General features: G+C 38.1%; 1 protein-coding gene across 1 annotated transcript in view; it reads right to left on the bottom strand.

Moving 5' to 3' along the window:
* NRG1 (neuregulin 1) overlaps positions 1-27119 on the bottom strand; it is a 1079813-nt gene that overhangs the window by 138471 nt on the left and 914223 nt on the right. The window contains 2 exon segments of the mRNA XM_038746358.1: positions 17075-17125; positions 19627-19677. Coding sequence (XP_038602286.1) covers positions 17075-17125; positions 19627-19677 — 102 coding nt within the window.

Raw genomic sequence — 27119 nt, 5'->3', positions numbered from 1 at the left:
GCTCTGCAGCAGCTCTGCTTCAATTACAGGAAAAAAAAAACCTGTCTGATTTTAAGGTCTCCTTACTAACAACATTTTAAGTTTGTATTGCCTGACACTATGTTGATCACCAACACCCAATGCCACAAGCAGTTCTTTTTCTCAAAATGGCAGTGGCAGGTAATGTGAGATTTGGTTTCTCCATAAAATACAGTTGTTTTTCCAACAAGAAAATTTCTTAGTTTGAAATTGATACTTCATTTTTCCTCAGTTGGACTAGTTTATAATCATTTGCAAAACTGTCTACTGTTTTATTGTATAAGATAATGACAGAATGCTAGTATAAACATTTCTTTATTTAATCAATCAAGAGCACTTATTAAGTGCTTCCTGTATGCAGAGCATCTTTCTAAGATTTGGGAGAATCTTAGAGCAAACAAAAGTAGCAAACAATTGCTGTCATCAAAGCATTTACATTTGTCTTCGTTTTCACACATGGACATAAACTGTTCTTTTTGACCCTTCAATCTTTGTTGTTCTATGTGAAAATGCGACATTTATATCGTCTCCTTATCCCTTGGAGCCTTCATGTTCATATCACAACCATCTTGTGTATCAGATTTTTACAGAAATTTGGTCCTAAACAGGTCCAATATCTTCTTCAACAATTAGGAGACAGATCAGAGAAAAATCTGGCATTATTCACCAAAGTGAAGGTGGGCATATTTCTGAGCTCATAAGTTACTAGTTAAGATACCTTTACCCATCAGCCTTAGAATCAATGGTGAAATAATGCAGAGCTGAATGGGGAAACTTTATTAGTAAATGATGCTTTAATAGAAGAAAGAAGTACAGGATTAGGAGTCAGAGGATCTGGGTTCTAATTCCAACACTGCCACTTGCATGCTGCGTGACCTTGGACAGGTCAGTTAACTATGTACCTCAGTTTCCTCAACTGTAAAATGGAGATTTCAAAACTTGTTCTCCCCTCTACTAAGACTATGAGCTCCAATTTAGGACAGGGACAGTGTCTGACCTGATTAATCTGTAACTATCATAGCAGTTAGAACACTGCCTGAAACACAGGCTGTCCTTAACAAATACCATGAGTACTACTGATTATTAATATTTCACTAAAGTTCAGGAAAGAAAATTTGGCCAACAAAAGCCAAGTAGGTCCCAAAGTATTCCCACTGACAAAAATCAGTTTTTTTCCTGTAATCTAGGGCCATGAAATCCCTTTTCTAGTTGCTGAGGATTTATAAGAACCTACCAATTAAAAAGCAATGCACTCTTCTGCCTGTAAACTGAACCCTTAGTCCTCTGCTTCTGCCCTTTCTCTAAGAGGGTAGTCAATTATATATCATTTGTCACAGCTGCTATTGACCCAAGGGATTAAATAGTATACAATATTGTTCCAAGCTATACTGCTGTCAACTTTAAATGTCTTCACAATAACCCATCAGCTTCCAGTAAATAATAATAATAAAAAAATCCATTTATGATTGAGGATACTTTCAACATTCACATTTGTTTTTTTCAGGAAAGGTGGATGTGTTTAATGGACATCATCATTTAATGACAACAGTGAAGTGATAACATCAAGTACAAAGAAGCTGCACAAGAATGAGAACATAATCTCAGGTTCACTGGGCTCCCCTCTCCTACATTAATTTTCCAACTCTTAGGCTATGTAAGGTACTAGCTGTAAAATGTGTATTACATTTTAAGATACTTTTCTACCTTCTTTATCTCCCAAATGCCCAGAACATCTAAAGCCTCCTATCAGTAATTTAAGTGTTTGTCTCCCTTCCTAAACTGCAAGCTCCATGAGGGCAGAGATTGTGTCTATTTACTTTATTGTACACTCTCAAGTATTTAGTATGATGCTCTGCACAGAGTAAGGGTCTACTAAATATTACTGAATGGATTAAAAAAACAACAAAAACAAAATATTACAGTTGTCAGGCCTGACTTTAGGCCCTTCCTCCACCTCTGTCTTTCCCTTCTTTCTCTGGGAGAAAGATTCACTGACTCAGTTGGGAAAAGAAAAGAGGTTTTCTTTCTTGGCATTAAGAAGAGACGGGGAAGCATGTTTGGATTGCTTACCATAACTTTATCCTGGGCATATTCAATAAATGGACAAACGATCGTGTAGCACTGCAGTATTAAAGTCTCTAATCTGATGAGTGAGCTTCTCCACTGCCTGATTTCCCAAACCTTGAACATCTTGCTCATTATACATATATATTATAAAAGAATTAAATATTTATGATGCAGCACAAAGCCCTTTAAAAGCATCTGTGTTTAACTAAATCATGTCACTGACAGCAAGGCCGAATAAGGGCATTTAAAAATAAGAAGAAAAGTAATTTACAGTTGAGATGAAGAAGAAAAAAGGGGTAGGTATATGAGTTAATGCTCAAGTAATACTGAATATAAGATGTGAACATACACACTGCAGGTGGTTGTGTGTGTACAAATGCTTAAGGGGTGTAGAGGTTCTTAAATGGCAGGTGAGATTAGAGGTTAATTTGGGAAGATCTCTCGGGGGAAATGTGATTTCATAAGGGCTGTGAAGACAGGGAGGTGGGTGATCTGTTGAATTTGAAGTTGAAGAACAGCAGGGGGAAGGGTCAGAGGGAAAAGTGCAAAGAAGAGGATAGGGATGGGAGAGATGAGAACAAGGCACAAGTGTGTAGGTTAGATTGAGAGAAATGAAGAGTGCAAGATGGGGAGTAGTGGGAGAAGAAAGTGGATAGATTGGAGGGAGAGAGCTGACTGAATGCCTTAAAGCCAATGACTAGGAGTTTCTGCCTGATGAGGTGCAGAATGGGTAACCACTGGAACCAATGGGAAGGACCTCTGTCCCATTCTCCATCCAAATAATAATAATAATAATAATAATGGTATTTATTAAGCACTTACTACATGCAAAGCTCTGTTCTAAGTACTGGGGAGGTTACAAGGTGATCAGGTTGCTCCACATGGGGCTCACAGTCTTAATCCCCATTTTACAGATGAGGTAACTGAGGCACAGAGAAGTTAAGTGACTTGCTCAAGTCACACAGCTGACAATTGGCAGAGCGGTATTTGAACCCATGACGTCTGACTCCAAAGCCCATGCTCTTTCCACTGAGCCACACTGCTTCTCTACAAATCCCTACAGAGTCACAGAGGAAGGGGATGTGGATGAGAGAAGATGTAGACTAAGAGGCTAAAATCAACCTTTATTACCAATCTACTTCAATGATTAAAACCATCCATCTACATAGGAAAAGTTTCCAGAACTGCATAAACCACATGGGATGTTAAGTAACAATGGAAAGAGAGGGCTATAATAAAATAGAGAATACGATTTTATAAAAGCCTAAATATCCATAGATTATTTTTCTGTAAATGAAAAAGTTAAGCTCTTTTTCACCAAATCAGAAATAGGGTCAATTCTATCACTGGAGATATGAAGGTACCCCTAAATGTGGAAGGCCATATATGGCTATTCCAACAGGATTTATCCTACATGTCTAATGCTTAGCACAGATAATTTGTAACAGTCATCATTGGCCTGGACTTCAGAGCTTGAGAAAAGGAGGTTAATATCTCTCAACAGCTTCAGCTCACCCTTAAAGCCCACAGACCAATTCCCCAAAATGCAAAATGATTGTACTAGCCTCCTAGTAACTGCTCTATCTATTCTTCTCAGTGGCTTTCCTCAGTACAGCCTAGGGATAAAAATAATCAAAGTGAAAGGAAGAAAAGATTCTATATTGCAGATTGTAATTTTCTGCAGTAAGTCAAGCAATAAAATCATAACTTCTAGCAACACAAACTTCATAGACCTCAAGTGCAAAAGGACCTATTTCCACTGAGGAACAATATAGTCTGGCATAAATATTTTGCCTCTAAGGCTGGAATTAAATCTATAGAATCTAAAATGAGGCTTTTCATTTCATTATGTTGTGATCCAGTAAAGTAATCCATCTCAATGGTATGGGCTTTAAATAACTGAATCCAAATTTTGACTGCCTCTTTCCAAATATATATTATACACAACATAATTGAGACAAGTGCATGGTATAATTTTGCCCAATAGCAATCACGAGAGAGGTCTGGGTATTCCATCCACCAAGCCCCAGTAGGGAGATTTGATATTTCAGTCTGAATTCTTCATCTAAGGATTATGTGGATCAGTCTTGGCGTACTATGAAAAAGTTAGTATACTTAAGAGAAATTAAAAAGGCTACATGCAAAGTGTGACTGCAGGAGGGTTTTGAGTTTGGTCTGTGATTTTTTCTTTTGTGCTGTCAAGCACACTGATTTCCTGACTCATTTAGTTTTAAAATTAAAGCCTTACATAGAATGCTTTTCTAGTGCTCTCCTTCTGACCTCTCCCATGCTTCTTGAATGTAGAAGGCCCCATTTCTAATCAAAATCTGGGGCAGCTATTGGAATTTCAAGGCCAGGATCAGTTTAGTCAGGTCTATCATTCACATGAATGACAGACATGCTATCAGGGATGACAGGAAAAATGTTTGGGAGGAAGGTGAGACAATTGTGCCCACCAGGAAAATATGTCCAGCTCTATCTATTTCTATGTGTCTAACTTTGTCAAAGATCCACTTGGAAAATGTTTTCTTCCAATAGCACTTTGTTTGGACAAGTGATAGAGAAAGAATACTGGGATTTCATTCTGTAATGTGACATGCAGACACCAGAGCCTTTTTTTTGATAATTCTGGGCAGGAAAACATGACCTTTTCATGGTATTTGTTAAGTGCTTGGTAGATACAGCCCAATCAGACTGAACACAGTCTATATCCCACAAGGGGCTCACAGTCTTAATACCTATTTTACAGATGAAGAAACTGAGAAATTAAGTGATCTGCCCAAGGTAACATGGCAGACAAGTGGTAGAGCCCGAAGTAGAACCCAGGTCCTTCTGACTCCCAGGCCCGTGGGTCTATCCAAATAGGTCAGACTGCTTGTCATCTAGGACCCTTCACCTAAATTTCCAGCATAACCACCAAAACCAGAGTTATAGGTTGTGATGACTAAAGATTGAATTTGTCCAGACAAATCAGGTAATTCCAGTTACTAGTCAATTGTTTAGTAATTTACTCATTTGGTCAATTCAACATTTTAAATTCTTCCTAACTGATTTGTGGTTATCTGACTTGAGAACATTTTTTTATTATTCATTTGAATTCTGCTCTGAAACTCATGAAAAAAAAGTATTCATCTACAACTGTGGTCAAAATGAAGCAGAAAGGAAGCCCATATCTGATCAGTTCATCAGTAGTTAATGAAGTCATTCTGTTGTCAAACATTTCAAGGAATATTTTACAATATTGAAGTGACTTTTAGGCTAAGTAATCCATCTTCTAATATCAACTTAACCCAAAATTCATGTGTGGGTAATATTTCAGATTACTGCAATCATTTATTCATTTTTAAAGTCTTACCTTAGTTAAATCACTCTAATTCAAGCCAAGGGAGGCAGCCTAGATAGTGCCATCTGAACTGTAGAAGCAGCTTTAAAAATGCAATTTTGTTAGTCTATACCCTACTCTTATTCCTACTTAATGTATAAGTTACACAAAGCAGTGTATCAATGACATTAGTTTGTGATAGGGTGAGAACTATTCTCAGAAGGACAGAGGAAATGACTGTTCAACTTTCTCATAGCCAACCACCTTGGCTGGAAATAAAGACTAGTGAGGTGGGGAAAAATACATTACTTTATCACTCATATGTATGGGGAGGAGTGAAAGAAATAAAAGCTGAGTGATTGGAGAGAGGTGGAATTGGGTGTTCCCATCATCTTCTCCCTCTATCTACCCTCTCCTCCCGCTACCCCCTTCCCCTCTGCCCTCTCCATTCTTCCCTCTTTCTTTCTTCCCTCTTTCTTTTTCTTCCTTTCTTTCTTTCTTTCTTTCTTTTTCTTTCTTTCTTTCTCTCTCTATCTCTCTCTCTCTCTTTCTCTCCCACACACACACACACACACACACACACACACACACACACACACACACACACTTTTTTTCATTCTCCCCCTCTTACCCTTGCACACACTCAGCAAGAGAAACCAAGATATATTTAGGGTGATGAAATTTTGAAAACTTCCATCAGTCATCTTTCACCCTTTTCTGAATTTCTCCCCTTGTTGTTTTTCTCTGCTTGGCTACATGGATTTTTTTTCCCCTCAAACACACACACACCCCTTCTCCACCTACCTCTCTCTGTTGCAGTGCTTCCCCCTCACTCTTTACTGCTACCCCTGCAGAAGCCATTTTCTGTGGATGCTTTTTATGGAAAGTACTATATGGCATCAAATGAGAAAAACCTATCAAAGATTCTGAATCTGCAAATCACATGCACCCACCCCCATTAATATGTTGGCTAGTCAGATAACGGTAGACTCTATAACAACTAAACAGATCTGAAATAGAGATGATATTATATTATAATCCCTCTTCTAGATTGTCACCATTATTCTCCCTGAGGTCACTTTATCTTGATAAAACTATAAAGCCGAGCACCACATACTCAGCCAATACATAACACCTAAATTGAACTGAATGAAATCCCTTATTCTTCAAATGCATTTTACTGCTGCAATCCTGAATATGTCTTATAGTAAACAGGAAAAAAATCTTCTAGGTAACTATTATCAAATCTTTTGATGACAAAAATGCTTACACCTACCTCACTAATGTAACATTAAAAGCTTAGAGACACATTAAAGGGACACTGGAAAGTGTTTTCCTTTTTTTTCTTTCTCTTTTGTTTCTTGTTTATTCAATAACTTCAGTTGTGCTTGAAAATAAAATGTCTCAATTACATATATTTTCTATTGTACTTAAAATTTAAAAAATACTATAAAGTGCTAAGTATTATTGCAGTCATGTTCCATTTATCCTTCCCCCACTGCAGGCAGACACTGCTTTGCTACTGCAGAATTAACCATAAGTGCTGAGCTGCTTTTACTAATCACCAAAACATCTTTTATTTCTTTACACATTTAGAGATCAGGGACTCTACAGTGACTGGAAGAGTATACATGATGGGAGAATTTAGGTCAAATTTAAAGCACTGTAACAGCTACAATATCTCTGTACAAAATTTCAGCAACTTTGTTGAGCTAGCTTTACATTTTGTCAATAGAGGTCATACTCATGTGGGTTTTGACATTTTTCCTTTAATATGCACTAAAAATATTCCTTTAGGGTTAGATCCTGATTAATGTATAAAACATGACACTGAGTTCTAATCAATGATGCTAACTGCCTGCAGCTGTTTCCACTAATTTCCACCCCACTCCCTTTCTCCACAATAAAAAGAAATGACAATTAAAGTCTGTGGATCCATACAGTTGCAGGAACCAGATGTATTATTTATTATTTATCTGGAAGGAGAGGCTAGAATGTTCGGCTGTGCTGTTTCTTCCGACAGTAGTAGGACTAACCCTTAGCAATAGGAATCTTGCCAGGGCATTAGAATATGAGACAGAACTGAGTCCTGCCAAATGAAATACCTAATTAATAACAAATGTTAAAAAGGAGAAGCCCTGGGAGTAGGGAAGGAAGTAACAGAACACAGAAGATCCCCATCCTAATTTTTATCTGAAAAAAGAAGGAGCCCAATTATTAAAACCGATGAACTTGGGTTTTAAAATTTTTCAGTAGATTTCCTTTAGTCACGTAACCTATTCATTTTCAACAGCGCCACAAGTATATAAACATTTTATAGAGCCTAGAGTTTCTCAAGTATGCAGCAAAGAGAAGAGCTACTGAATTTCATGCTTCAGTCTTATCTGGGCTTCCGTCTCATCTGGAATGGTCTGGGGCTCCCCAGCTATGGTTGTTTCTAGGTCATTTCGTAGCTGTCAAGCCCAGTGGAGATCAGGGTAGTTCTGAGCTGTGATTCAGCAACACACAAAGACTTGGAGATTTGGATGAAACTGAATGACCAAGCATGGAAAGCACAACCTGGACCCCTAAGGAAGTGATTCCCTTGGGACCCCTAAGCCAGTATGGTTTTGATGTGAAATCAAGGGGCTCTGGTGAAACCACAATGCACAGGGAAATAACTGGTGACTCAGGGCTTTACTGGCTCCCTTTCTATGGATTGAAACCTTCCCTGTCTCCACTCTTCCTCAGCATACACACTTGAACACTTGCAGCAGCCCAGTTAAAAATGGGGCATTTGTTGTTGTGTTGTTTTTTTTTTATTTCAGGGATGAGAGATCTGAAATCTGTGGTATAGCCAGGGATCCTTGAGCAGCATGGTAGATATTTCCCTAACCATGTCAATGGCCAGAAACTGAGTTTGAGCTTATGCATGTAGTCTGAGACCACAAAACAAACTGCAGTTATCTATGTGAGGATAAATGCATCTTCCTCTACCCAGCAATTACATGCAATATTGTTAGCAACATTTATACTACAAACTCTGTTGTATTGGACTCTTTCATGCACTCAGTATAGTGCTCTGCACACAAACACTCAATAAATATGAATGGTTGATTATGTCACTGGGCAGAATTCTGCACTAAGGAGTTATTCAGCACTATTATGAAGAACAGCACCCAATTTCACAATTTGAACTCTCTTAACTAAAGAAACAGTTTTCATTTAATAATGCAACAAACTTGATGAAATGAATAAAATCACTGCAATTGAGAACTAAAAAACATATTAATAAGTGGGATCTTATTGTGCATGTGAGAATTTTCAAAAGATGGTGTGATCTGTTATACTCCAGTTGTTTGAATTCCTTTTTATAAATTTGTCTCTAAAACCTTTAAATACTCATTTGGATTATAAAAGATCATTGTGGGAAGGGAATATGTCTACCAATTCTGTTGTATGAATCTCTCCCATGCACTTAGTATAGTGCTCTGTACAAAGTAAGGGCTCAATAATTACCATTGACTAATAACTTGGAGCTACTGTCTATAATTGTGGAGTTGTTAAAGATGTTAAGATGTTAAGAAATGATTATATACTCTTATTCTTACCTGTAGCAGATGCTCCATATTAAGCATCAGGACCCATATAACAGAAGCAGCTTGGCCTAGTGGAGAGAGCACGGACCCTGGAATCAACAGGACCTTGATTCTAATCCCAACTCCACCACTCATCTGCTTTGAGACCTTAGGCAAGTCACTTCATTTCTCTGTGCCTCAGTTCCTTCATATGTAAAATGGGGATTAAGACTGTGAGCTCCATGTGGGACACAGACTGTGTCCAAACTGATTAACTTGCATCTACCCCAGTGCTTAGTACAGTGTTTGGCACATAGTAAGCACTTAAATACCATAAAAAATTATGCTCACAACAAAGAAAAGGAGGTTATAGAGAAGAGGACAGTCAGAAGGAGAATAGTAAATAGGTTATGAAGCTTATTGTAGTATCCTAGGTCTTCCTCTGACTTGCTTTTTGATCTCTCCATGTCTTGGTTCCTTACATATAGAAATACAGTAGTTTGGACATGGTCTAGGCAAGGGGAAGGCTGATAAAACAGTTTCAGCATAATAAATGTACAAAAAAAGTTTTGTTGTATTTTTTCTTTACAATATCTTAGGTCAGTTTGATATTTAATGAGTGATCTGATAAAGACTTTCTAGCCAAGAATAAATCCAAAAGTTCAAATCTACCACCAAATAATCTTCAAGAAAGATGATCATTCACTCCAATGAAGAGGAGTATTGCTCCTGGGTATATTACATATTGGCCCACATAATTAGTTTTTAAGATTCTGCTGACCTTTAGTAGATAGGAAAATTAAATAAAAAGTGCTATTCTGGCAGTCTTTATTAGTCATGCTATGTACATAAGAAACTCTGTTAAAGAAATGATTTATCCAAACAGTATGCTACATATATTGTAAAAGGAAGAAAAAAGTAAATCTGATAGTTGTGCTTCTGATTATTAATTTTTTAAAGATGCCCAAATAATGCTGTATGGGAGGTGGGTGAAACAGAAATTTATTCTGGGTTTATTACCCATCAAAAGAGATAAGCAGCATGGTCTGTTCTTTTCTTCTTCCTTTGAAAACTAAGCTAAACATTACAGCTATTTCTATCAACAAATCAACTGTACTGTTTCAATGTTTGGGACAAAATTCTTGAGCCATTACCAAGAATTGCAACTAAAAATTTACACTATACCAATTTCATTTTCAGTGCTCCTCTAGCTTAGTCTGTCCTCTGGAATTTAGCCTGAAGGCTTGTTACAGCTTCTGTTCCAAAGATGCAAATCCAGAGATGAAAAATAGAAATCACCCACCTTCAGTACTGTGCGAAAGGAGCATATCAAAGATTTTTAGCATTTATATCACCTTTATACTATATAATGTTTTCAACCCTTCAGCAATATCATTTTCATGAATATTAACAGTAATAATTACACTTATTTTTCCCTTTCCCCTGCATCATACCCCTAGAGTAAGACATTCCATTTTCACAGGAATGCAAGTAAACCAAAGAAATCAAAGATTTTAACCTAAGTTCCACAAAAAACATGTGTTCAGAAGGCAAGCAGGCTTAGATGAGCAATTTCTGTCTGAAAAATGTTGAGAAACACACTTGAGGATGACCCTCAGCCCTACTCCAATCTCAAAATCTACCTCAGGAACTAGGACACTAACATGACTTCCTAATTGAGGTAGCACATTTGAGGGTTTTCCACCACACTGCCAACTTTAAGGGCCTCAATGCAGTCCCAATGGTTTAGCCAGGCTGGGGGCAGGATGAGGGGAGGGCACATAAACTGTCAGAACCCCTGGACAGCAGTTATCATCAGGGGGACTTTGAGACCATTCAGGATGCATGTCCTAGAAAACAATCTCATGGGAAAAATACCCTGTCTGCAAGAGTTAAAACTAAGCCTTTTGGGACACTTTTCTGAATTTTGATAAAATTCATAGCATGCCACTTTTTTATTATTTTGGAAAAAATTGATAAATCAATAGTATTTATAAAGTGCTTTCAGTGAACAAAACAATGAAGATAATTAAACAGAATTAAAAGACAGGCTCCCTTCCCTCAAGGAACTTACAGTCTTGTGGGGGAGATAATGAAAAATAATTCACAGAGACAAGAAGAAAGAAGGAAAAATGGATATGTAGATGGGTGAGTGTGTAGATAGTATGGGAGGTAAGTCGATATGTGCAGATGTGCTAAGGATAGGTAAGAGTGCAAAAGTGCTCAGTTGCTGTACATGAACTTCAGTATCAATACCACCAGAGCATACTACATGAAATTTCAGTGTACTCTCCATTTCCTCACTCTAAAAGTATGTAATATTAATACCTCCAATAATGTCCTGCACTGGGCTATATTTAGACAAGTAGGGCTGGAGCCCCCAAATTTTGTTTCCCTAAAGTGTCTTTAAAACTCCATTTTGGTGAATTTATTCTTATAGGATATACTCTTGAGTCACCTGTGAACAATATGAAAAATATCATGGATTTTATGATTCAAAAGAATAGCTTTTTGACAGGACAATTTCAGGGCTTTGTAAAAGGTTAGCTATGAATTAGTAATGAGGTGAACATTATGCCTGGGATAGGCTCACCCAGGAATGTGTAGAAATGTGAGAGTTGGAAAGGAAATTAGGTGGAAGAAAGCATAGGAAAAAAGCAGGTAAGATATTATAAATCCAGAGATTCATGAAACAAAAACACTCATATTCACCGCAAACATACAGTGCATGAACCTCCAAGGCAGTAATTTAATGGTTGACAATTGGGTTTTGTTTGCCTAGCAACTAAATAGCTCCAATATTCAACACTAGTCAACTGGACAAGTACCACTATTGGCAATCATTTTGTAGCAAGACTGTGTATCATGTGTATCATTTCTGTAACGATAGAGGACAGAACAGGTAATGCTCATTTAAAACTTTTCTTTATTGCTATTTGATTTGCAATTTTTTTTCCTTTCTACACACAAGATTGAACAGTGGTGGCCCCAGTACCATCACTTTTATAGGAACTTTGAAAATGCACTTTGAATGCATTAAAGGCAGCCCCCAAAGGTGAGAAGTACTGCAAGTTACTGTAGTCAAAGATATGAAATTGAAAGCCAGTTGAGAATATCTTAAGAAAGCCTCCTTAAGGCACTCTGGGTAACAACACTGAGAACAGAGCAAGTAAATGACATCAAAAAATAAGAGTTGGAAATTCAAACGTCATACATGCTGGGAGAGGACAAGTGATTGCATCAGCATGGTAGCAGTTTGGATGACGAGGAAAGGGCAGGTTTTAGCAATGTTGTGAAGGTGGAACTGACAGGATTTAGTGATGGATTGAATATGTGGGTTCAATGAGAAAGAGAAATCAAGGTTAATGCCAAAGTTACGGGATTGTGAGACACGAAGGGTTGTGGTGACCGTCTTCAGTGATGGGAAAGTCAGGGGGAGGATTTGTTTCGTCTAATATGTCCTCCAATCCTGGATCACAGACAGTTACTAAACAAGAAGGATATGCTGTCAGAAGTTGCCCTAACAACCCACTTCAAATTTCCGTGACTGTGAAGAAGGAATTTTAATATGGCCATCTTGACCATAACAGTGATTCAGGATAGGACGTTCCAGTTTTTTATTCATTTTCATTGATTGCATAGATTGGCTTCATTTGCATCATACCTGAATTAACCTCTACATGCCAATCCTTCCAATCATTTGGAAAATGAATAAAAGCGACCTTTTCTCCTCAAAAATATTCTCAAACACTTGAAATAAGCTTAGGGGAATTCAGTGATTGACAGATCAAATGCAACAGCTGAAACCAACAACCAGCCTCACTGACTTATTCCCAACGTTAGAAAAAAAGGCTTGGTGGCTAAAAGCTAATGCTCTCTGAAACTCTTTCTTCTCTGCCAGATGTATTTAAGTGTTATAAACTGTTCTTCTACTACTGCAGTGTCAGCTTCTTCCACTCCTATTCTTCTAAAATCTATTGTTGCCTTTTGGCTTTGTGACCTCTTCTGTAGATACAACACAGCCAATGCAGAAGGAAATTGGCTTCTTATTAATTGCCTGCAGACTAAAGGATGGACGTATATAAGCTTTGTGATACAAGTGATGAATGCCACATAAAAAGTTAGTCTCAACCCACTATGAGGAAAAAAGCAAAACAGCTTAGAGAGCTATGCCAAAAATTGAAAAACCTGATGTGAAGTTCTAATCCTAGTTCCTGATTTTGTGGATTTATGTTATGGCCCTGGGAAAACTGTTCTGAATCTCCATTGCCTCATTTGTAAAATGGAGGATAATTACACTTACCACTTTCACATGACAGCGGTAGGAAAGAACAGGACATTGCAAAACATACAAAGTGTTTTCATTTTTGCAAAATTAAAATGATAAGCATTGGCTTCTTAACCAAATATAAAATGAATAATAGTTCATTTCTTAAAGTTAAAACAATTGGCCTGAAGTATATGCATTTTATGAGGCTTGGTTAATTCTTTGGATGGAGATATTTTACAAACAACCTAAAAAGGTTGAGAAAATATTTTGTCAAGAGAAACATAGCTAATCTTATGGGACTAAACTCTCACAAGCCACTGCTCCCTGAAAGCATGAGCCAAGAAGAAAAGTTGAAGATGATTCCAATGCTAGAATTACAGGCTCTAGTATCACAGGGGACTAAGGGTCCAATTCTGAGGAAGTTTCAAAGGATATTTGGATTGAATAAGGTTTATAGAATTAGATGCCTGGCCCACAATGAGCTGTAAGAAGTTCAAGTGTTTTCTTGGAAATACAGACTGAAATTACTATGCCAGTATAACCAAAAAGTGCCCTTAAATTTTTCCATGACCTGCACATTTGAGAGCTAGTCATATGCCTTAAACTAAGGAGATAAAGAAAACAAGTATTTTGGGCAAGATCATCCAATCAACTGGTCCTCATAGAAGTATAGCCTCTGCAAAGGGTTAGTATTACTTTGAGGCTGAGAACTGGACTAAATCTCTTTAGGTGTCTTCTAGTCTAAGGTTCCTTGTATACAAAATATACATTGAGAAACAATTTTGCTTTCAGGTTTCACCCAAAGAAGAAATCCCTTATAATTATTATTATTAAAAAATAATAGTTGAATTTGTTAAGCACTTACTATTTGACAAGCACTGTACTAAGTGCTGGGGTAGATACAAGGTAATTAGATCCCAAATAGGGCTCAGAGTCTAAGTAAGAAGGAAAAGAGTTATTGAATCCCCATTTTGCAAATGAGGAACTGAAGCACAGAGTGGTTAAGTGACTTGTACAAGGTCACAAATCAGGTAGGTGGAAGAGCCAGAATTAGAACGTCTGACTCCCAGGCCTGCGGTGTTTCCATTAGGCAACACTGCCTCTCTTCTCACTTATGTTCAGGAAGAAGAACAAATACAAGGAATACTACACTGAGAAGCAGCGTGGCTCAGAGGAAAGAGCACGGGTTTTGGAGTCAGAGGTCATCGGTTCAAATCCTGGCTCCGCCAATTGTCATCTGTGTGACTTTGGGCAAGTCACTTTACTTCTCTGGGCTTCAGTTACCTCATCTGTAAACTGGGGATTAAGACTGTGAGCCCCCCGTGGGACAACCTGATCACCTCGTAACTCCCCCAGCGCTTAGAACAGTGCTTTGCACATAGTAAGCACTTAATAAATGCCATTATTATTATTATTATTATTATTATTCTTGTCGAGAGAAAAACTGTTGTTGACAACAGCCACAAAAAAATCCTTACACACAGAAGTAAATGGAGGCTTGATTAAGCCAACCGAGCTCACTGAGGTTTCTTGGGATTATTTATGAAAATCAAATGTCAGAAATTCAGCGATCTAGTCTCCAAGAAAACATTACGCTCTGTCAGGAACACAGGTGCCTTTCAAATACAGGGATGAAGTGGTGGGGCTTCTCCCAAGGCTTTTACAGAAACAATAAATACATGCCACTCATTATTGATGCTTTATTTGCTACCCTTGGGCCCTTGAAAATGTTATCAATTCCTCTGACTTGTCTAAAGGTGCTCAATCTTTTAAATTCAAGTTATCACAGATGTTGCTTCCTAATCTTAAAGGTTTCACCTTCAGGCTTTACTTATGTGTTTTGGCTTCCTGCCTCCCCTGGAATGTTGAGCTCTGCATCATACTGCTATTAAATTAATTGGATATTATGATTCTGGTTCTTAAATCTGTTACACATGGGTTTTAATTTTGCAGTCTACAACGGCCCTTGGAGATTACTCCATTAGTAAAAACTACCTTATGCAGGATATTCTTTGCTATAACAACACTGGGGAAGCCCATAAAACAATTTTAGCATTACCAAAGGCCAAAGGTGCTTATTCCTATTCTTTAGTACTTTTAAACAAAAAATGCAGAATTGTGTGACATCCAATTAGAGAATAGTGGGGGTTAGAGGAAAAGATCAGATTTCAGAAGGTTTTCTGGGGGGTGGTGTGGAGGGGTTCCCTCAACAGCCCCATAAACAATTAAATTGTGCTTGTTTGGGCTGAAACTGAAAAATCAGAAAATACTTCCATACCATAACTTGGATGGATGCCAGAACAACCTACGTACTCTTGCTACTAACAGTACAATGAGTTTAATAACAAGGACTCCCTCTTTTTATTAATCAAAATAAGACAAAATGCCAAGGAAAGCAAGTATTGATTCAACATATTCAACAAGCAAGTATTCAACAAATTTTCCTACAAAATACCCACATGTAATTGAATACATTCACACGGTATCACGTCAGAGTATCATAGACTTGGAAAGGACCACAAGAAGTCTTTTTGTCCATTTCTAAGAAGGTAGTATTGCCAGTAATTCCAGTAGCCTCCCACAAAAGTCCCCATTGGGTCTAAACCTTCTTAGCCTCCAGAGAGGGACAAGAACTGGCTCACTCATGCTGATGAAGATGTCAGAGTAACACAAATCTTCTCAAAAACAAAAACACCCTTTACTAGTATTGTCATCTTAGGGCAGATAGGGAGCCATTTGGACTATGGAGATCAATCCCTTCTCTTTCAAGTTACCCTGCATTCCACTTTCATCCAGGCACCATCACAGACAGAGTGAGATTCATGGAAGGGGGAGTAACAAGCCCTGACTCAGAAATCCTTTTAGTGGACTTGAAAGTTTAACTGAACTGGAGATCATAAACCCAAAACTTCTGTTTCCCTTTCTAGCACTAATGATTTCTTCCTCTATCATCAGAACATAAGCTGGTGGGAATGGTTATTTTAATTTGCTCTCTAATCTTCTAAATTTGGTTAAAGAAATTGGGTTGTCTGATGTGGCCATGTTGAGCCACCTTCTTAAAATGGCGGCAGAGAGAAATCTTGAATACTCCTCTACCTTTGTTGCCCAACAAAACTTTACACTGCTGTTATTCTCACCTCGCAGACATCAAGAATTGTTTAAATAGGTCCCTAATTTATTATGTTTCCCTTGCATCTAGTTAAAAGCACCAATCAATCTCAGTTTTAAGGCTGTAAGCACAAAATGCACTTCACATTAAACAGATGAAAAATGTTCTGCATTATATGCCCAGGGACATGTCTCCAAAAAACTTTATAATTAGTTGTTATCTATCAAATTTGAATTAAGGACATCTATATATAGTTTGTCAGCACTATGCACAGCATGTTATAAAGAAACAGAAAAGCTGCCAAGTAAATGAGTGCCTGGAGTCATGTACCACACTGTAGGCCATAGTCTATATCTAGAACCCCACATTGTACCCAATCACTTAATCATTCTGTAGAGATCAGGAAATTACTTTCCAGACTCATTGTCCAGTGATTTATACCCTAATATTCATGAAGCGAGTTACAGTATTTGCTGGCAAAAATTGGAGAAAGGAAGCAGTTCCAGGGTATCTTGAACCTTCACATAAACAAATCATTCAACAACATCATTTAAGTTACCAGAATAGGTTGTTTCCACGTCCCCTGTCCCACAAGGGAACAAGGTGTCTATCAGGGGAAATGAAGACCCCAGAATTGATCAGTGGCATTTTGGAGATCCAGGTGAAGATGTGTGTTAAAAGGTACTTCAGCATTGTTTAAAGAACTAGTTAGACTGTTTAGATGTACTTACATGAAGAAGTATTTGTTCCTTCTGTTGACACAGATATTTTATTTGGGGGCTCTAAAAAACAGAAAAGGGAATGGAGGTGTTATACTGTCTTACCAGGAAATCCTGAATTCTGAACTTAGGAAAAATCCAGGTAAAGTTTCAGAAGCAAAAGAAGAGCTGAGCCATTCCAAAGTGATAATCAAGGAGTGTGAGAAAAATGCCAAAGTCAATGACAAGAAGAGCATAGTCAAAGAGTGTAAAGAAAAGTTCCATCCCAGTGGGCTTCAAGTGAAACCTCAGAGGGCTGCAGAAGAGACAGAATAGCCATTATAGTTCATGTTGTAAGTAACGAAGTGATTTAGCCAAACAAAATACAGTTCCCACAAACCAGCTCCAGTCACTTATCATCAAATGTGTGGATTACGTTCTTGAAAAAAAGCCTGTTAGGCCCAAGTTGCATCATAGTCCTTACACCTTGCCCAATAATGTGCTATGTCCACAATCCTTTTCTCTGATTCATTCATTCATTCAGTCATATTTATTGAGTGCTTACTGTGTGCAGAGCACTGTATTAAGCACTTGATACCATGCCAAGTTCTACCTAGAACTGTAGGAAGAACAAACTGTATTCCCTCAATAGTTTTCTAGTCAAAGCATGCAGCTAAACCATGCATTCTTGGAGATCCAACAGTACCACACTCTTGCAACCCTAAAAAAAGTCTGTAGTTTGGCTATCAACTCTAAGCAAATCCATTAGAGAAGACAGAAACTGGGATGAATCTGAGTGTTGTCAGCAGTTAACTGCTGAGTCTGAACAATCCCTGAATCACAGAGATGCATATGTTAAGGGAGAAGACACAGACCTACCTAACACATGCTTAATGGAAGGAGATGGTCATTTTTAGGCCAATTCCAGTAACTTGAACCTGCCTACACACCTTAAACAAAGAAACAAGCTCATGCAAAGTGCCTACCAAGGCAATCAAGCAAGGAACAGTTAAGGAAGGTGGAAACAGAACGTCATATATTCAAGTCATATACTCATTTCAAAAGCTGTGGCAAAAAGGCCACTCAAGGCAGGCTCAACAGAAACACCTTTTTATATTTAGGGAATAGTTCAGTTGGATGGGGGTGAAAGGTCAAAGGTAGGAAGAAGAACAAAACTTAGCTGGAGAAGGTGGAGGGAAAAAAATATATAGGTAAAGCTAAGGTCATGAAGGAATGTTTTCCCATTAAGTCATTTGCCACAGTAAGCCTATGCCCAGGTGTACGTACTATGTGCCATTTAAACTCCATTCTTCAGATAAAAAAGTCACATGTAATAACTGATAGAGCATATAAATGCCAAACACAACTAAGGGCCTCTTAAGTAATGTAGCCTCCACTTCTCTGTGGAAAAATGGCTCTTTGGGTGCTAGGACTCCTGTTACCTCAATAAAGTCTTCAGGTGCTGTTCCTTTTACCAATGCCAGAACAGAATTTGTTGAACAATAAAGCCTTCCGAACATCAGAGGATAATGAACAGCAATAGAAAAATAATCAATCTTGGATACATTGAATATCCTCCTTCCAAAATCAAAGCTGGTTAGCAATTTCGGTGCACATTAAGGCACAGTAATAAGACAGACGTGAATAATAACAGCAATATGTGAGAAGGGAATTTGACCTTGAAAGTCAGAACACTCCACAACTACAGTGTTTTGTGAACCAGGGCCAAATAGTTTACGGGTTCAATGACTCAGATGAAAGAGGCCATCAAGTAAGCCGAAGACTTAAAGATGGCCTTCGGATATGATAAATTCAGAATTGAAAGGCTTGAGAGTAGAAGTTGGGATGACACTCACAGCTTCTATAAAAGGCTGAGAAAAAACAGCCAGAATAAAACTGCCTCGCATATTTTAAAAGTTATTAAAATGCCTTGCTCTCTATATTTGTGCATATATATATATATGAATACACACACACACACACACACAACAGAAGGGTCAGGAAAGATGGATCCTTACCTATGAGAATGCAGTCAACAAAATAATTGCAATTGAATAATTCCTATTATTGGTGGAAAACTAAATAAAATAAAAATTACCATTTCAATTTATTTTCCCAGCTCCATGACCCACATTAGATTCTGCAGAGACTCTAAATCAGAAGGCAGAGTGTGATACTGCATCAATAAATGAATACTATTACAAAATTTAACTGCTGGCCAGGTACTTTAAGAGCACTGTTGGAAATTTAAAAAGAGGTGTCTGTTGTAATCCAATGTTTTTCTTCTTTGAATTGTCTCTGACCAGGGGAAGTGCAAAGTATTTGGACTCTGATACTGTGTACCACTATGAATCATTCAGAGCATCTTGTGTGGGTTTTTTTAAGTATTCTTACATAAGAAGATTCTTCCAAAGCTTTGGTCAAAATGCATGTCAAGAGATCAGTTATTCTGGATGGTGCTTATAGGAAAGAAGAAAAAGGGGGAAAAAAGGCAGAAACTGGGGTCTGCGAATGTTACGAAAAAGTCAGCAGAATAAGCTGTGTTTGGAGTTCTACGAAAAATCTGAGGGTGACATGTTACTTACCTGTGGTCATATTTGCTCTTTCAGTAGATACTGATGAGTGGGTGGAGGTCTCTGCAAAACATAAAAGGTGACAAGAAATTATGACATACTGTCAGAAGATGGAGGCAATGCCACCATCAGGCTGGGATCCATAAAACAAAATTAAGGGCAGAAGACAGGAAGTCCTGGAGGGAAAGTTCCTCACTTGTGCAATATGAAGGGTAAGCAATATGACTGGCTCCACCACCCTATTTGGTTCCTTCTTTCTTGGGTAGAGAGGCCAAGGCAAGCCAAGATTTTGGGGAACTGTGAACTAGCTCAACTTGGTGCAGGCCGGAACACACTAGACAGCTGAGTGTGTGACAAAGATACACTGTCTTCTCAGGAAACAGCATCAGTAGTTGCAGAAGGAAAGTCAAGAGAGGTTTTGAAATTGAGTCAAGTCTCTACTATTGAGTCAAGCCGAAGTCTCTACTTATGAAAGTGAGTTATTTACCCACCCTAGGAAGATGGATGCAAAATAGAGCTGCCTCTGGAAGAACACATATTGTATCTTCCATATTATCGATGAAAGAGTCTACTGCCATTGTCTGTTATTCCATACAATTGGACCAATCATCATCATTGATCTACAATAACTCTGAATTTGCTTCTTGCCTTTTCTGGGATAAAAATAGCTGGGAATTATGTAGTCAGACTGAATCTACACTCAGCTCCCCCTGTTATGACTATAGGAATGCATCCAAATCCGATTGAAGCTTTTCCAGGAATGTAGATTTATATGAAACATTGCACACCTCATAATGCACTTCATGGAAAGACTCCAATTTTTCCCTGGGTGCTGCTGTGGACAGCAAACCAAGGAGCTGTGTTGGGTGAACAACATTTTCTTCAGTAGACTAATAATGGACTAGCTATCCAGGTAACTTATTTTGATAATGTCTCAGTAGGAATATGACTTTTCATTGCTTAAAGAGAATACCCATCCAAAGTTGAATGAATAGCCTTCTAATGTTGAGCTAGAAAGCTATTTAGGAATTCTCATACTGGTCATCAGTATTCTTTAATGCGATCTTTCTGCCAAGAAAGTACCCGAAAAATTGGATGGAAGAGGGGTCATATTTACTGAAATATACTGTGATTCTCAAATGTGGATGATTTGGTTTGAGCCCTTTCTAAGAAGTGAAGAGCAGTGAAATAATATGCTCATTACAGAGTAAAAGACAGAGCTGAGATCGATCTTGTTTATTGCCTTCCAACTGCTGACAATTTGCTTTGCTCTGACCTCATGGCAGGTCCATACTCCAGAATGAAAGTCACTGTATGTGGATTTACCACCAGGCAGGATGACAAAATTTAAAAGAGATACATGAGAAATGCAGAAAGCACAACTGAATACTAAGACAGTACTTTCTTTATTTCTTATTCCTTTCCTTATGCTTGAAATGAATATGTACTTCGCTGTGTAGTCTTCTGTGAAATTCGTAAGAGCTAGGAAGCTTGAGCACATGAAAATAAGGTAATTAAATTCTTCTGGTATTGAGGTTTGAAGTGGCATTCTCATACTTCTGCTTCATTGAAGATAATTTCAAGTCCTGAACATCCAGGTGATTGAATGTGAGCTTTCACTCTGACTCTTCAAAGTCACAAACTGCAATAATAGTCAAAGCTCTAAAATCTTATGTTATAGGCCCCTGTGGGTCCTTCACCTATTAGGTTTGTGTCACACTATTTTTCAAGAGAGCTCGAGGAATTAGCTCTGATTAGACCTAAATAGAGGTAAGCATGAGCACTTTTTCCAAAATATGAAGGGGACAGCACCTCCAGGACTTGAAAAGCCCCAACCTCAGATACTACTGAAATAAGTTTTCCTCAGGTTCCTTAAGTGATGATTCTCCATTTTCAGATGCTATGCTGAGTTGCTGGCTTATTTCTCACTGTGCTCACACTAGACTTGGTTGCAGAGGATGAACTGCCTCAAGGAAAAAGAGCAAAACTAGAGAAGCTCCTTTGTAGAAAGACATGATTGATCTCTCTGGTCCCTGAAGCACATTCTGCCTAAATCCCGCCTAGATCAGTTGGAACACACAGATTGCATCATATATGTCCATTCAATTTATTTATTTTGATCACAAATAATTATAATAATAATTGTTATATTTGTTATGCTCTTACTCTGTGCCAAGCACTATACTAAGCACTGGGGTAGATACAAAATACTAAGGTTGGACACAGTCCCTGTCTCACATGGGGCTCACAGTCTAAGTAGGAAAGGAACAGGTATTGAATTCCCATTTCACATATAAGGAAATTGGCCATTAAGTAGTTAAATGGCTTGTCCGAGAAGCAGCGTGGCTCAGTGGAAAGAGCACAGGCTTTGGAGTCAGAGGTCATGGGTTCTAATCCCGGCTCTGCCAATTGTCAGCTGTGTGACTTTGGGCAAGTCACTTAACTTCTCTGTACCTCAGTTACCTCATCTGTAAAATGGGAATTAAGAATATGATCCCCACATGGGACAACCTGATCACCCTGTAACCTACCCAGCGATTAGAACAGTGCTTTGCACATAAATGCTATCATTATTATTGTCCAAGGTCACAACAAAGATGTACAAATACACAACATCCTTCTCTCCTCTCCCCCAAAGCAGAGATCCAGCAGCACAAACACCAAAGGCATTGTTTTCTCATTGAAATAAAACATTTTCCATTCTCATTAAATACAAATTAAAATTTATCTCCAGATCACTTGAGCATTCCCAAAGGATACTGCTGCTAGAGGGTAAAGAGGAAAGAGAGAGAGAGGGAGAGAGGGACAGAGGGAGAGACGGAGAGAGAAAGCAAACAGAAAGAGGAAAAAGAGAGAGAGAAAAAAAGTTGGTTACAAATATTTCTTAAAAACCTGAAAAATGTTCACCTAAGTTAGAGTAAGAGATCGCTTACAAGTATGAAGACTCCACTCATAACCATTTCCTTAATAAAATTAGACATTTAGTCACCAGATTTGTAATCATCTTAGAAATTTGTCATTTAAAATAAAAATCCATGGGCAAGATAAATATTTTAACTTAAAAGGCAGTAGAACTATAGGAGATTTATTTTGGAGAAAATTCAAATAGAGGTTTATACTTGACATTTTATTTTGAGAAAAATTTTCAATTTAAAGTAATTTAGCTAATGAGGAAATCTAATCAATATAAATAAAATCACTCAGTATGACCAGGCAAATATTAGAGAAACATCTCATTTTACTAACATTGAATATTTTTTACAAAATATCCTCTACTGTATTATTATATATGAGTAATTTAAAAGTTATACATACAAATAAGTAAAGTTGATTTGGTAATGCCATATCCTGATACTATGTCAACCACATATTACGTGCAAAATTAAATTTATTCTTTGCAATGGGCGTCTCTTCCATTGGTAAACGTTAATGAGCTTTACCATTCTCAAAACTGATACTGCTGGCTAAATATTTCTGAGCATATTAACATATAGAAGAAACATGATAACATTTGCAATGCTTGAAATATTATGTATAAGTCAAGCATGTCACACTCCTGCCTGTGGATGGCCCCTTAAATGCTTATATATTTATAAGCAGGCCATAGTTGAAAAAACTGCAAATTACTAATGATGAATTCATTATGAAATTATTAGCAGTCCAACACATTGCTAATAGAACATAATGAAGTGTAGAAGGACAGATGAGCTGCAGTCCTGAGAGGGACTGAGGATGGAGAACTAGAGAAACAGCATGGCCTAGGGGATAAAGCCTGGGCGCCAGAAGGGCCTAGGTTCTAATCCCAGCTCTGCCACTTGTCTGCTGTGTGATCTTGGGCAGGTCCCTTAACTGCTCTGTGCCTCAGTTACCTCATTTGTAAAATGGGGATTAAGACTGTGAGACCAATGTAGGACACAGACTGTGTCCAACCTAATAATAATAATAATTGTAGTATTTGTTAAGCACTTAAATACCACACAAATACCAAACAAAAACTTTCCTCAGAGGAAGTGATTATAGTGCTCATATTACATCATTTCCACCAGTCATGTTCCGCTTGGGGCATAGGGTGCAACAAGCACGTAGGCAGGAAGGGAAGCAGCATATTTCAAAGGGTACATTGCAATAATATTTTTTTTTAATATGCAGTGACCATTTTGGACCAAAGTGATGGCACATTCAGGTGTATGATGGGCCACGACACCACGTCCCAGCAGGCAACTGACTCAGTACCTGCTGCGTTCTCGCTCATCCATGATAGCCAGCACTTTCCATGCTTCCTGCTGGGTCTGTCTACCTCGTAGAATGCCAGAGGTGTTTCTTTCTTTCTGACCAAAGAACCACTGTTGTAACAGTCCCAACATTCATTCCACTACTTGCAGAGCTGGGTCTCAAACGCCAGCCTCTAGGGACCATAGCAGTGATGTTTTCACTAGACCCATAGCAAGGCTAATTGGTGACTAGAATTTTATCTTTAATATTTGTTAGAGTCAGTGTTAATAAGTGGGGCTTCTATGGGATAGGGGCAGTGATCAAAGGCTGAGGGTGAGGAGGAGGAGGTGGGGAAGAGACAATAAGAAAGAGATGATACAGACACAGAGAGAAACTATATTGTATTCTCCCAAGGTCTTTGAACAGTGCTCTGCACACAGTAACTGATCAATACATGATTGATTGATTGACAGCATGAGATAGAATGAGAGACAGAAGACATGACAGCCAGAGAGACTAACCCAAAGGAACAAAGGAAGACAGACAGGCAGAGAGAGTGACAGACACAAAGATAAAGTGAAAACACACACATACACAGGTGCTCCCTCTCTCTCTCAATTTTCCCTTCAGTGTTAGAGCAGCAGCAGCTATGGTAGTAGATAGATGGGGTAGAGAGAACCCCTGCCCCTCATCCTCAAAGCAGACCAGCTCCTTGCATTAGGCTAGAGCAGTGGATGTTTCCCTCTGTGCATGTAAGACTCCATTCAGAGTGGTCTCAGACCCCACAGAAACTGGAGAAGAGCAGGAGCAGCAGCCATGCCAACACCCTGCCATCCATCCAGAGGAAGATGTTAGCATCTTCCTTAGCATGGCCTAGTGGAAAGAGCATGGGCTTGAGAGTCAAAGCATCCTGGGTTCTAATCCTGGCTCTGCTACTTGTATGCTGCGTGACCTTGGGAAAGCCACTCAACTTCTCTGTGTCTCAATTCCCTCAGCAAAATGGAGATTCATTGCCTGTTCTTCCTCCTATGAAGAACTGATTAAGTTGTATCTACCCCAGTGCTTAGTATAGTGTTTGGCACATAGTAAGCACTTCAAAAGTACCTCTATTATTTCAATGATTATCGTCATCATTATTATTTTCCTGTTTCTTCCTGCTAGACCAGCTTTCTTGTGAGCCACACAGTACCTTGCAGCTTTTTGGAGGAGTTTGACATGCCTGCTATAATTTTGTCTGGTTTTGAAAATAATCAACATCCTGTGGGACATCTATATGAGCAATTCATTTTTATAGATCATGCCCTGGGTCATGCACACTAAATACATTTTTATGCATGCAAGTCTCCAAAAATCACACTTAAATCACATCAGCCTTTTAGAACATCAATCAACCACTGATATTTATTCAGTGCTGACCATGTGCAAAGCACTGCATGCCTGAAGAATACAATACAACAGAGTTGGTATACATGTTCCCTGACCACAAGGAGTTTGCAGGCATTTTGAACCTAACCAAATTTCAGAGGGGAATTTAAAAGTCCCTTTTGACCCATGCCCTTGCATCAGCTCTGTGACCCTCTCTGCATTCTCAGAACTCTATACCCTTCCTGGACATTTTGACCACTCACCATAAAAGAGAGATTTTTAGAGAATATAAATTTTAAGCAGATTTAATGTGAGAATGAAATATGAAAATATTTCATGGGAATTGCACTTTGGGTGGATACTCTGATCATGTGGTGTATTTTGCACTAACTCTTTCTTCCTTGTTTGCCTTCATGAAATAACAAACATGGAGAGAGTTATGCCAATCACAAAACACTTTGTTTCCCATGATTTACAGTGTTATCACTGCTCATACATGAAAATCATAGCATTTTCAAAAACATCTTCAATGTACGATTGAAAAGCTTGTTGTCCTTATGGGTTTGTTCTATACCTGTGATTGATAGATTAATTCTATTTTATGCAAATCATGTCCCTCAGCATGATCCAAAAGGCATTCCTATGTGCCCAATGGCTCCTGTGGGATCTTGCCTCTTGCTGCTTTCAAGATCCTTCCTCAAATCAAAGCCCTAGAAGAATCTTAGCAGGAGATATGATTGACTGCATGTCAGTTCCTGCTTTAATTTCCTAATCTCAAGAAAAAATGTGACTTCACTAATTTGAAAATCTGTTAGGTCTTTTTATCTCTCACCCAATCTGACATAATAAAGCCCTGTATTCACACATTGGTTCTTAGAGAATAATGTAGTAGCTGCTTCAAGGTTTTGTATTAGGAAAACTCAGGACCCAACAGGTTTTTCTGATGTAGGTAGATCATAAGCAAAATTTTCCATGTTTTGTTTAGTTGTGAAGTCTGAGGGACAGCTTTGATTCTTTATATAATTTTGCTTTGCTTATTGACCATTTGTGCTAACAACCTGCAGATGATTGCCTTTTCTGCATTTGTAGGAACCTAAGACAGCAATTTAAAAATCCATTCCAGTATACATTTAATGTATTTTATGATAATGTTTATTTACTAATACATCCACAAACTGATCTGTTATGATATATCACTTGTCCTTATTGTTTGGGGACTATACAAATGCAGACCATTAAACAATTTTATCCTGATATATTAATTATTAACCTTTAAATACTTTCAAAGTCCTGTAAGCAGGTTCATTGTTTAATACAAATATATCCCTGAACAGATTCTTCTTGGATAGTCATATTGCAATTACCTCTAGCTGATATAATTTTGTACTGCAAATTTCCCTGAAAAATTATTATGTTTGGGTGGCAGACTGACCAATTATGACAGAGTTCCTGAAGCTAATGTTACTCCATAGGTTAATAGAGCTGAATACCATTCATAAAATATAAAGAATTTCTGAACAAAATTAGGATTACAAAGAAAACATTTCAAAAGAAAAGCAAGGAACTATATTAACACCACACCCTATCCTTCTCTATATCACTCTAAATAAATTTATAAGTATCTCCTTTGTCTACAATCAATGTCCATTTGAAAGCCCTACTTAAGGAGTGAAAAACAGGCAAGCAGAATAAGAAAACGGCTGATAACTCATGGACACTATAAAGTAACACTTTAAGGGAGTTTTTGCATATTGTAAAGCTTCTAGGGAAAATTGTTGATCAAATGTTACAAAGCAATTCTTCTTCAGAGTCACCCTTGTTCAGGCAGCAGAGTTCAAAGGGAGATCCAGCAGAAGCCTTGCAGGGGAGGCTGGAAGCCAGGGGTGGTAACTAGCTCCACATTTGTGGCACCTTTAAGGATAATTACT

This window comes from Tachyglossus aculeatus, chromosome 5 (assembly GCF_015852505.1).
Source record: "Tachyglossus aculeatus isolate mTacAcu1 chromosome 5, mTacAcu1.pri, whole genome shotgun sequence".
NCBI lineage: Eukaryota > Metazoa > Chordata > Mammalia > Monotremata > Tachyglossidae > Tachyglossus > Tachyglossus aculeatus.
The sequence above is the reverse complement of the archived record's forward strand: the minus strand, read 5'-3'. Positions and strand labels throughout refer to the sequence as shown.